Source organism: Pogona vitticeps, chromosome 4, assembly GCF_051106095.1.
Source record: "Pogona vitticeps strain Pit_001003342236 chromosome 4, PviZW2.1, whole genome shotgun sequence".
In the NCBI taxonomy this organism is placed as follows: domain Eukaryota; kingdom Metazoa; phylum Chordata; class Lepidosauria; order Squamata; family Agamidae; genus Pogona; species Pogona vitticeps.
The window spans coordinates 17,410,167-17,423,031 of NC_135786.1; the positions used below are offsets into that span (position 1 = coordinate 17,410,167).

A 12,865-nucleotide genomic window follows, 5' to 3' on the forward strand; every position below is an offset into this window, starting at 1 on the left:
TGGAAACCTAACCACCACACCCCTGTGGACATTTCACGTACCCTCCAAAATGGGACGTGGTGGCGCTGCGGGCTAAACCGCAGAAGCCTGTGCTGCAGGGTCAGAAGACCAAGCAGTCGTAAGATCGAATCCACGCAACGGAGTGAGCGCCCGTCACTTGTCCCAGCTCCCGCCAACCTAGCGGTTCGAAAGCATGCAAATGCAAGTAGATAAATAGGGACCACCTCGGTGGGAAGGTAACAGCGTTCCGTGTCTAAGTTGCACTGGCCATGTGACCACGGAATATTGTCTTCAGACAAACGCTGGCTCTATGGCTTGGAAACGGGGATGAGCACTGCCCCCTAGAGTCGAACACGTCTGGACAAAAATTGTCAAGGGGAACCTTTACCTTTACCTTTTACCAAAATGGCAGCTTCAGGAACTAAATCTTGGGGAAGTTCTGTTATTACCTCATGTCTGGCTCTTATTGAAAGAAAGAACTGATTCACAGGTTTACATACATGTCCTTCACTTAATATCAGTCGGCCCCTACCATTAGGCCTATTGAGGTAGCTACTTCAGCCAGCAGATTTGGGGTATAATGAAATGGCAGCAAAATCTTAGCTATTTAACATATTTGCTGGCTGAAGTAGCTGCCTCAATAGGCCTAATAGCAGGGCCTGACTGATATTATTAAGGGCCCCAATGGCTTATTTGGATGTTAAGCCCAAGTCAGGTGCAATAATATGGGCTAAATGACATGAAACAACATCACCTGGCTTGGTCCTGCAATATCCTCATGCATCCCAATCCTACCCTTTCATTTTTCTGGCTTCCTCGTGTTGAGGACACACTTCAAGATGAGTAGAAACTTCTGTGAAGATGAGAGCCCTAATTGTGGAGGAAGTTCTACTTTTTAAAAAAGAAAGTGGTGTGAATGTGAGAAAAGGCCACTGAACAACCACTTAACCAACATGGGGAAACGGGGAGTGTTGGCATGAGAGTGGCATATGAAGCTCGTCCCATGTATTGTCTTTTACAGGACCTATTTAGACACCACACTTTAACAGGGCTTAAGTGTGACTTACTGAGTCAAACTACATCAGGATCAAACTACATGGGGCACAAGCTTTGTATTTAGAAGTAGATAGCATGCTGGTCCTCCTATGACCAGTTCCCTCTAAAAACACATTACAGTGTGTTCTTTCTGAAGTTAGGGAAACTACAGAGTACCAATTCAGAGGTGCACGTTTATGTTTCCACCCAGCAAGCCATTAAACTTACTGTGTGATCTTGAGCCAGTTCCCCACCCTTCATTTTGACCTTCCCTTGAGGATTGTTTTTAAGATAAAGTGGGGAATAGAAAAGGCAGCTACATTGCCTTAGCTCACTGGGGAAGAAATGAGATAATGTAAACAATAAAGAAATAGTAGTAAATTGACTACTGTATTTCTGATAGCATTTCTGATCACCATGTATGAGTCTGAAAACTGGACAATAAAGAAAGCTGACACAGAAAGAATTGATGAATTTGAAAGTCTGTGCGGGAAGCCCACACTGGACTGCCAGAAAGACAAATGATTAGGTCATATATCAAATCAAGCCTGAACTATCTCTGGAGGCAAAAATGTTGCAGCTGAGGCTGTCCTACTTTGGGCACACCATGAGAAGGTGGAATTCTCTGGAAAAGACCATAAAGATGGGAAAGGCTGAAGACAGCAGGGAAAGAGGAAGACCAAATACATGATGGACTAATTACCTAAAGGAACCACAAGCTGAGCAGGGCAGTTGAGGACAGGACAGTTTGGAGATTACTCAACCAGAGGGTTGTCATAAATTGTAGGTGACTTGTGAGCATGTAACAACAATTAAAGAAGCATCCCATTAATTTGTAGTTAAGTAACAAATGTAAACAGGAGACTCCCAACTTACAAGTGCCCGTTTTGGTACTGCCTGTTTTACTGTCATTCCAACATTAGCAAATGACACCCTCAACATCCCAAACTCACATTTACAACCTCGGGAGCTGGTATTGTATACTGACACAGTTCCATTTCACATTATGAAATACAGTAAGACAGCAAAACTGTGGAGGTGTGAGGGAGAAGTGAGAAGACAGGGGGAATTACCCAGAAAGCATGAAGAGATGACTAGGGATGGAAAAGAGAGAAGACAGGTAGGGGTCGGGGGGGGGGCATCTAGCAAGAAAGCTGGAGACAGAAGTTTTGACAGAGAAGTGAAAAGTCAGAGGAGGATGTGTGAATGGGGGGAAATGAGAGGATGGGAGAGCTTTTGTTTATAAGGCATGGAAATTCTGCAAGAACCAACCCGTTTCAGCCCAGAAGCTAATAAGAAAAAAGTGTTCGGCTTTTAAAGGGTCACTTTATAACCATTGCCAGAGAACCAAGGAGGGTGTACATATGGTGCCGTACTGTCGATATTTAAAGCCCTGGGTTTAATCTATAAGTTAGTCTCTGAAGACTAAATTGAATGAAATATTGAATGGCATTTCTCACCTTCATTGCAGTAAGACTTTTAGTGTGCTAATGGAACATAAATTTCAACATCAATTTGAAATTAAGTGAATTATTAACATCATCTCCCCTTCCAGTGTAAATGTAATCAAATCAGGTCCTTTAAACTCAGCATTGTATGCCTTTCTCACAAATTTCCCCACCTCTGCCTGAGCCACACACTTCCATTCCTGGTGAAATCCTGTTGTAGATCTACAGACTCTAATATATGTATGCCCTGTCGCTGTCTCCCGCATATAAGGTACCGTATATTTTGTCCCTGCTTGTTTAAAAAGGATGTTGAAAGTGTGGCAGACAGCCTGCTGTCCCTAGGCTATATCTGACTTCTAATGATCCTTTGCATGGAATTTATGAGCTTCGAATGGTTCTCTGTTAACCTGAGTTTTTCAGTACTTTTCTCTTACAGGTCAACTTGATGCTCAACGGGAAGCCGGTCATTTCTGCTTTTGCTGGCGACAAAGACGTCACTCGCGAAGCTGCCACAAATGGAGTGCTGCTCTATCTAGACAAGGAAGATAAGGTTTATCTGAAACTGGAGAAAGGTAATCTGGTTGGTGGATGGCAGTACTCAACATTTTCTGGCTTCCTGGTCTTCCCTCTGTAAGGTCAGTTTCCCTGTGATGTTCACCCAGGTGTGGACCAGTCATTGCTTCTGTTCTTCGAAGATCATCTCCTCATCTTTTGGATCAATGTTTCCTTTCTTGGTTTCTCATGGGTGAACATGGATTCTATTGTACGGCATTTTGACCCTCTCTTGAACTCCCTTGAGATTTCAGCAAATTTTGTGTGTTTAAATCCAGTACATTTGGATTAAGACTTGAAGCGGACAATAAATATCTATGCTTGATGTTACAGAGAAAAGCTGCCTGCAAGATTTATTCTGAGTTCCTTTACAGGATATGTTGGATTTTTGGAGGAAGTGGATAATTATTGTTATCTCCCCCTCGCCCCCTGCTTTGTTTTGTTTTTTTTAAAGACTGGCAACCAGATCTACAATTTAAGAATCTTTGAGTTTGTCTTCAATCAAGATTAATGCATAGCTGCCAAAGAATTGTTCACTGATATATTAGTTATACGATGTCTTTGTTCCCTGCACTCTAAAAATTAACATAAATTCATTTCGTTCTGTTGGGAAGGAATAGATAATGGTTATTGATAAGTGATTGAGTGCATTATTCTCTGTACAATGTCATGGGTGATAACTCTTAGATATTTTTTCTTCAACTAGTTTATCACAAAGAGGACTACCCTACTGAAAGTCTCTAGGCCATGGCTGGATGTTATTTGCACATCGAAGGAATTTATATTCTACAGAAAGTATTTTGTAGTAACAGAAAGAGACTATCTTGCAAAGAAAAAAAATGCTGATCAAGGTTAAATGGAACCATTTTGGCAAACCTCTGCAGAAAGTCTTGCTCCGCAGGCAAATTATTCACCTTTAATTAGCATGATTGATAATAACCACTCTGTTTAAAAAAAACACACAGAAGGGATTAATTCCTTAGACACATTGAATTCATTAGTTGGTGATGAAAATTCTGCCCTCTTGTTTTTAATTATGTCTGTTCCTTGAGCCTTCTGTTGTTTTTGAAGTGTCATCTGGTTTTGCCTTAACTCCACAACTGTATATAATGATGGTAAATATTGTGGGGATTGTCCAGACTAAGTTAAGCCCTGCATCATGCAATCCTATGCATGCCTATTCAGAGGCAAGTGCTATTGCAGTTAGTGGGTCTTACTCCTGGGTGAACGTGTATAGGATTGCAGTCTTAAGGTCCAGCTCCTTTCAGTCAACGGGTCTTAAGTGCATGCTTAACTCTTGCTCTGAAATCGATGAGACTTGGATGTGGTAACTTTGGCTGCATTGCGACTCATCTGTTTAGCAAATATTCAGTCCAAATAGCCAGTACCTAAAGTTGGTGCAATATCTTTTCTGTCCTTTTTGTAAAGGCCATATGAATTCATAAATTTATTTATTATGTTGCTGTTACATAATAAAAGTTAATATATGTTAGTGTATTTTTTTAACCTTTGGGCTTCTGGAAAGTTATCAAGTTTTTTTTCTTCTATCAAAAGTGCTGTCAGCATTATTGTATGCAAGTTGAAAACACAGTGGTATGAAGTAGTTTGTGATTCCTCTCCTCTTCGCTATCCAAATCTCTCTCAACAGCAATCTCCATGCAAGTGAAATGATTATAAATCATTATTTGGGTATCAACTGGAGATGGAGGTATTTGTGTTTGTGTACAAATACGAATATCCCCTCACAGGTGCAGATAATGAAGCAGTTACTCACTGACAACTCACCTTTCCGCCACTGCTGTGGGCTCCACAATCCCTTCCTGTCACTCTGGAGTTCGTGATGCATTAGCCACTCTTTGACCTGACAGAGAGTCTTGTCATCCCCACCTTCTGCCAGGAGTGGCTAATCCATCGTGAGCTCTGGAGTGATAGGAAGGGATAGCGGAGTGCTCAGCAGTGGCGGAGAGGGGGCCGGACTTTCGTTATCTGCACCTGTGGGGGGATATTTATATTCGTATATGAATACAAATATCCCGATCTCTAGTAACAACCTTAGTATGTTAAGTGCTTGATAGAGATGGGGACAAATAAAAAAATGGCAATTTGTTTTGATCCGTTATTCATCAAGGTTAATGGATCAACGAATACAAATATACAAATATTCTTCAATGAATCTGTCAATTCATCTGCACTTTAAATGGCTCTAACACTGGCCCCCAGCAACCTAGAGATACCAAATGTGCAGAGATGCTTCCTCGGACACTTTCCTACAATTCCTAAAAGGTTGGTGAACATTGGATCATGGAACCCAGAGTTATATACCCACAAAGAGGTTCCCCCAAGGAAAGCTTCCCCCAGGTACTTAGGGACTCCAGAACTTTCTATGTCTTTCCCCAACAAGCCTGCCAACTTTGGTGAAGATTGCATATTGGACATCCAAGTTATTCACCCACAAATTGGGTGCCCCCCCAGGAGAGTTTACCATACGGCACAGAAGCCCATTCTGCCTACCAGCTGCTGATCAACTGATCAGAAGCCAATAGGCAGCCCCCCAAGCCAGCCACCCCAACAGCCTACGCCCATACCCCCTTCCTTTCCCTACTGTAGCCCCCACTCCACTCCCACCGACACCCCCTTACCTTAATAGCTGCTGCCAGGTCTCCATCAGGCCTTCGCAGCCACGGCATGTAAAAAGGGAGACTGACTGCCTTTTGCAAAGATGGTGACTGTGGCTTCATTTAGAGTAGGAAAGCTGCAGGTGCCATCTTTGCAAAGGGTAGCCTGGATCCCTTAAGACAGATCTGGCAGGAGTGATTAAGGTAAGAGGGTGTCGGTGGGCATAGGGTGCCGTGGGGCCTAAGGTAGGGAAAGGAAGGGGGTAGGCTGTGGTATTGGGTGGCTGTGTGGGATGGTGGCTGCCTTTCTGCTGCTGATCAGTTGATTGGCGACCGGCAGGCAGAATGGTGTTTTTTTTTTAAAAAATTTTCAGGACAAATAAAAATGGGTAAATATTCATCCCTTTGTATTCGTGGAGGTCTCTGGAACCCACAAATATGGATTGACGAATAGTTAACTAATCGGCTATGTTCATTGGAAAAAACTACCTGTTTTTATATTCATCCCCATCTCTAGTGCTTGACCTTCATATCACATTTGCAACTACCCTTTAAATTAAGTTGGAGTCACTAATATGGCACAAGTTTGGGAACTGGAGGTGTTGTCTGATGGCTGCAAAAGTGCATACCTGATCACATCAGAAAAAGTCACTTTAATGTGAATGATTTATCTTAAAGCAACCTTTCTTCCTGCCAGGGAATCACTCCTACCTGTTCCTGGAAGTAGAAGCCTAATAGCTGGATCAAAGAGGTCCAACAAATTGGGGTTGGACTGAAGTCCATTTCCCTGTACATCATGTGATTGCCAGCAAATAGATTGCACTGGATTGCTCCACAATCGGTCCAAATTGTGATCTATTCCGCACTCAGAGGACAGAGACCTGGCTAAGACTGCACAAAGGGTCCAAACAAATTCTGAGACTTAATCCTTCATTTTCGTAGTGTGACCATCACCTCCACTGCTTTCTTTAAAGGTTGCTCGGCTATACTTCTCCCTTTGCAGCAGCAACGATGAAGTGCATGCCATCTGCTCTCATGGGAGAGCCTCCCATCTTGAGATTTTTGATGGAATTGAGGTCTCTGAAGAGAAATGACAGCATTCTTTGCAGGAACTCTCTCTGTTTTGACCAGGAAAGTTCCCTACCTCTGCATAGGGAAAGTGAAAGTACAGTACCATGGACCTAGACCACAGTTCCATTGCTGCTGCTGTGTTTTAACTCAGCCCTCAAAGTGTCCCACAAGTTCTTCTCAGTGTTTTGCTAGAATACTCAGAAAGCACATTTTCAGCATGAGCAGGAGGCTAGCTGTCAAACCATGCTCACTGACCCTTTGGCCATGGGAGGACAAAGTTCAGCCCTGGGGTCATGTGTGGTCCCCATGACCATTTTTGTAGCTCTGGACTTCCTGACTCAACCAGACTGTCTTCCCACGAAAAGAAAACATTTTTCCAGCCTTTTCCATGAATTGCTAATGCAAATTGGCATTCGCAGTCTTTGTCCATTGGATAAAATAAGAGCCTAATGTGGCATAATGAAAGGAACCGCCTGACACCTGATCCAAAATGAAGGGTCATTTAATGATAGAAGTTAATTCATGGGGCATTGGTACTCCATGTACATTAATGTATTGCACCTAACAGTAAACATGGCCAAGAAATTAGCATAAGTTCTGCTGCTATGCCTGAGGGATGGTTGGAGTCCTGTCTTCTGAGACACCAAGATTCAGTGTCTCAAACAATACAGGAACATGAATTGCTGTGTGGGATTTACTTGTGCTATAATCTCAACATGATTTGGAAATACTTCACTATTGTCCTCTCTATTGTTATTAATCACTGAGATGTGCTCACCTTCTGAGTCCAGTGAGTTCACAATCAGAGTGATTTTATTAAATGACAGTATTTTCACACTACTGCAGAAAAGCAGTGGAGACTCCTGTAGTTTCATAAAGATCAAGACTGAATTCCAATTGCTAGCCCCAACTAGCAGTAGACCCACAGAATCAATTCATGACATATATTTTGGTAGATCAACCATAAATTTCATCAGTTCTGTAACTCTAGTTGACACCAGCAATTGGATTTAGCTTTAGCTGATGTTAGATGGCATAAACCTTTGAGGAATGGAACCTACTTCAAAATATTGACATGCAGGAACACACATACACACAGATATAGAAGACAATGAAATAGAAGTGTGATATGTTGTAATTCTATGCAAAATTCAGAGTACACCAGATATGCACCTATGGTGCACCAATGAAAATATTCAGTTTGAACTTTGCTTTAGGAATCTGCTGACGGGCTACAATTTATTTCAATTTCAATTTTGGTTCAAATCCGAATTAGGACCTTCCTTTGGAGAACTGAAGATGTGTGCCTTTCCACTGACTGATTCTGTCTGTCTGTCTGGTGGGGGCAACTTCTGTGAAAATATCATTCCTCATAGAAATAGTTTTTAGGAACAAATCTAGAAGGAGTTGATCTGTCAGGTGACCTAAAAAGGTTTTTCCCCATCAGTTGTGATTTACTGGTATTACATCATTAAGAGGCTCCCTAAGTCAGTTACTGTAATGTTTCAAATTGACAGGTACTTAGTATAACAGCAGTTTTAATGTGCTGTTTAATGCCAAAGTGACACAAAGATGAGATGTGCTGAACTTCTGTCTAAAGGAAATGTGCATTTACAGATCTACATTAGCACATGTAAATTCCAAGCAACCCTATGTCCTTCTTTGACCTTTGATGGGGTGATACATTTCCTCTCTTTTGCAAACACAGAAATGAAACAAGAACATAAAAAGAACTATTGTAACCTGAGTCTGAGCATCAGACACAAGAAGAAGGGACCTGGCTGAAGACGTAGATTACAAATTAATCCACTAAAGTTCATATGGAAACAAAATTGTTCCTCTTCAGGAAGCCTTAATATGTTTTTGTTTTTGTTTCATGTTTGCTGAAATTGACCAACATGGCCACCTCTTTAAAATACTTCATGTTTTTGGGTATGGTACAAGTAGACACTTTGGTCTTAACAGAGTCACTTGGCTGGCAGCACTATTAATCAGAATAATTGGTTTGTTACAGTGCTGTGATGAAACATTGCTCTTGAACACTATAAAAGAGGAATAGTGAATCTCAGACTTTGGGCTGGATTGGACCTTTTTGAGGTCTCAGTGCAGCTCCTTTGCATATCCCCTTCCTCAGGACATCATCATTTGGCAATTTCACCAGATTTTGCACACATTTTTCCAATAGAAAATGGGAAACACCACCTATAAAGCATATCTTCTGTTTGTTAGAGGTTCATGGTTTAAAACCCTTCTATCTTTGGCCCCACCCATTTGCTGATGGCCCTGCCCACCACCAAAAGGCAGCTTCTAGAACTTATTTGACGTTAAAATCAGTTTAAAAGAGGTCCTCCACTACTATAGAAAGATCATATAATGAGATCTAGCTCCATATTATTTAGACCTTGTCAGAGTCTTAGCAGCTGGCCAGAAATGCCACATGGTGATATGGGTTTCAGTTTATACCACTGCAACACATGTTTTGATGCTATGTTGGTCTTCACACTTAGGCATAAAACCACAAGTTCAAGTAGTTTGCTGATTAAGGTGAGTATTGCCCCAGAATGACTACTGTCTCTCAAAATAAATACATAAAAGTTGAAGGCCAGATTATGGCAAGCATTTTATCAATTGATTGATTTTATTTGATTTTTATACCACCCATCTGACTACCAAGGACATCAGCTTGTTTATATAAAAGGTAAAGTGGTTCTTACAGAAGTGAGGAAAAAACCCAGACTCTATTGTGTTAGGAAATGTGAAAGAATAAATGAGAATATTTGCAAACTACCTTGGAAGCAAGCAAGAAGAAAAAGAAACAAGTCTAAGAGAAACTAGGGCCATGATTTTTAAAGCTATGTGCCATAAGATGTCTGCATCTTACTTCTGAAGGAGGGCTAAAGTATATCTCAATAAACATCACCACCAAGTTTTTATTACCTGTGTTAATTAAAATAGGATTGCAGCATATAATTGAATGAAGCATGAGAGCTGGTGATTTTTGTCTCCCACAAGAATAACTTTGCAGAACTTCATGTCCCATTAAATGACAAAAGAGTGGATTTTTTTTAATGGAGGTGAAAGTAATTCTGGGGGCAAAAATATCCTCTGCAGCTCTTCAATCTGGCAAGCAGGAATCCAATTAATATTTACCTGACTTGAATAAGCTATACACACACACCTCCAAATGTATGATACCACATTTTTTGAGGCTGATACAAGATGAAAGTTTATGGTAGAATTTGAACTATACACTTTAATTGCAATTATGGGTGCAATCAGAAAAAGAAGGGTTCAACACAATGAAGATGATGTGACAAATATAACCACTTTTTTTAAAAATGTAAGAGCTACCAAATATTCTATTTAGATATTTAGACTATGAATGAGCAACTGCTTCCAAGGAATAGAAATGCTGTTAGAGATTCTCCGGGTAAATGGTCACCTTTTTTGATGTCATTCTTCCTGTCCCTCATATGTCTTCTGATTGCTGAATTAGTCAAGGGGGTGCTGGTAAAAAAACATGGCTGCTCAAACTGAATAGGTGAATCTAAAGACTTATACATCCAGGAAGATTTAGCCATGAGCACCTGGCAACTAATTGTTCCAGCAATGCTTCTTTGATTTGACACATGGGAAATCGAGAAAAACACAGTCAAAATGCATAAAGGTTCCTTTGCATAATGTCCTATAAGAGAGTTAAATGATAACTTACATCGTACGCAGACGGCATGATGTATTTGGTCTGTAACCCATCATCTCCAGCCAATGGGGGGAATTATGGGTGATGTAGTCCAGCAACCTGGAAGGCATAGCACTGGGAGAAGCTGGATTATATAATGACAGACAGGATGGGCATTTGCCCTACTTTACAAAGGCCCTCTTCTTGAAGGACTGGCAGACATGAGTCATCTTTTTGAAGATGTACCCTCTCTGAAGTGTAGCCAGTCCCAGCCCACAAATAAGCAATGGAGAGGACATTAACAGTCTTGAAGACGGCTATTAATAGTGTGCTATTATCAAACTCAGCCAGCATATAGGTCACCTGGAACCAATCTTCCCCATTATGGTAAGACATATTATATTTCTTTGTAAAGTATAATCATTTGTATAGCATCTTCTTTGCATGAAGCTCAAGCAAATGTTCTGCACAAATGGGCTCTCTTTCCTCCTGTTTTTCCACTGATAGATGTCCTCTTTTTTCCCCACAATGTGTACATGGCCAGGGCCACCTTCATCATGGTGCGCTAGCAACTCAAGGCCGGGCAATGTTGACTGGCAAACATTTCCTTTGGAACAGCCAAGCAGTCATTGCAAAAAGAAGGCAGTTTTCAATACTATCAAACATTTTGTGCAAGTCTGTTGCAACATACCGGACACAGAGTCCTCTGGCCCAACTGTAGACTTGCAACTTTTATTTAGTATACCTGAACTTCAGCAGTGTGCAGCCCACTTCATCGGATGCTTCTGAAGAAACAGGCCGCAGACCACAAAGAAGTGTATACCATACAAAACTTCCATATTTTACAGCGTCAAAGACTGCGCTTGTTGTATGGCAACTCTAGCTTGATTTACAATAGCTCTAAAAAGGAGAGTTCCTCCATGATACAGAATTTTATTTTTATTAACAATCCATTACCAATACCCCTCTTTTTCACAGCAACTTATTTTATCAGGCTCGACTATTTGGGCTGGAAGACAGGTTTCCACCAAAAGGAGCATTGTGTGTAAATATGATTCCTGGTAGAGATGAGAGAGAATCTGAGGCGCAATTGATGCCACAACAGTGTATTTTTACTGAGTAGTCCAGCTCCTTGGAGGAAATATATTGTCTCAGATACTGAGCTAGGATGTTCTTTATCTATTATCCCTTAAGCACTAAGGGTACAAAGCAAGATGATAAGATCAGACGCTGTTATATAAACGATGATGAAAAATAAAGGGAGAAGCAGCCAGGCCAGCTTGTTTTAACAAAAGCTGTGATCTACAGCCTTTGATGAAAGCAATCTCTGTCTTTGCAATATGCAGAAAGAAAACACTGGTTGCATTGCATTTTCTTTTAGGTACTCCTTTTTAAAAAAATCCCCTTTGTGGTTCAAGTGAGTTATAATAAAGAAAGAAAGAAAGAAAAGAAAAGGCACCCCACCCATTAAACTAAGTATTGAGAAAATGTTTTATTTCAACATTGCATGAAGTGCATCGTTTTGCTCTTTTTATTTGAGAAGAGAATAAATTGTTCCTTTTTTTTGGGGAGGAGGACCAAGAAAAGAAGCCCAGGTTGTCTTACCAAAGATATTAATGGTGGACTCACTCCGATATTACTGATTCATGAGCAGAGCAGGATTCTGCCAGTTTTCTGCTTTTAAAGCAACTTTAACAATGCTTGCTGGTTCATATATGTACACGCTGCTGGATTTCTTAACACATAGTTACCATATAGTCAGCAACTGGATCTTCCCCGCAGCAGTGTCGTTCCACTGCATTCGACGTGAGAGGAGATCTCCACCTGTGGCTGATATTTGTAAATGTGTGTTGAAAATAGACATCAAGCTATGAAGATATGAGTAAGAACCTGTCCAAAATGTAATGACATTCAGAGGAAAACAAAAATGCTGGAAATTGCTTTGATCTGTATCATTCAACCAGCTCTAGCAGTTTTCAGCAACATCAAGACGCAGGTTTTTCGTAAAGTATATAGGTCTTAATTGCCCATTCGGGCACAAACCACCCCAATAAGGACAGCTCAAAACAGTATCTTAATTAAGCCCATCCTCTTTAATTGTGATAAATGTACCTCAGTTCAGAGGAAATAGAGGAGCACTGAGTATTTTTCATTTATTTATCAGACTTATACCCTGTAGTGGTGCGCCACTACTCTGGGTGGCTACAAAAAAGGATTAAGCAAAGGTACCCAATAAAATTTTGACCCAACTGTGGGAGGCAGTGGAAGACAGGAGGGCCTGGCATGCTCTGGTCCATGGGGTCATGAAGAGTCGGACACGACTTAACGACTGAACAACAACAACCCAATAAACAAAATTAAAACTGTAATCAAAAAAGCCCATTTGAAAACTCAGCTATCTATCAAGGACCACATAACTCCCAAGATGGGGGGAAATCTTAAACGATGAGCAATAAAGAATAGAT

General features: G+C 40.9%; 1 protein-coding gene across 2 annotated transcripts in view; it reads left to right on the top strand.

The window, feature by feature from the left end:
- CBLN4 (cerebellin 4 precursor) overlaps window positions 1–4,532 on the top strand; it is a 40,071-nt gene extending 35,539 nt beyond the window's left edge. For both annotated transcript variants that reach the window (XM_078392161.1, XM_020811038.3), the window contains one exon: window positions 2,920–4,532. In XM_078392161.1, the coding sequence (XP_078248287.1) occupies window positions 2,920–3,117 (198 nt within the window). In that variant the 3' untranslated portion in view covers window positions 3,118–4,532. The remainder of the gene's footprint in view (window positions 1–2,919) is intronic.
- The last annotated feature ends 8,333 nt before the right edge of the window (window positions 4,533–12,865 follow it).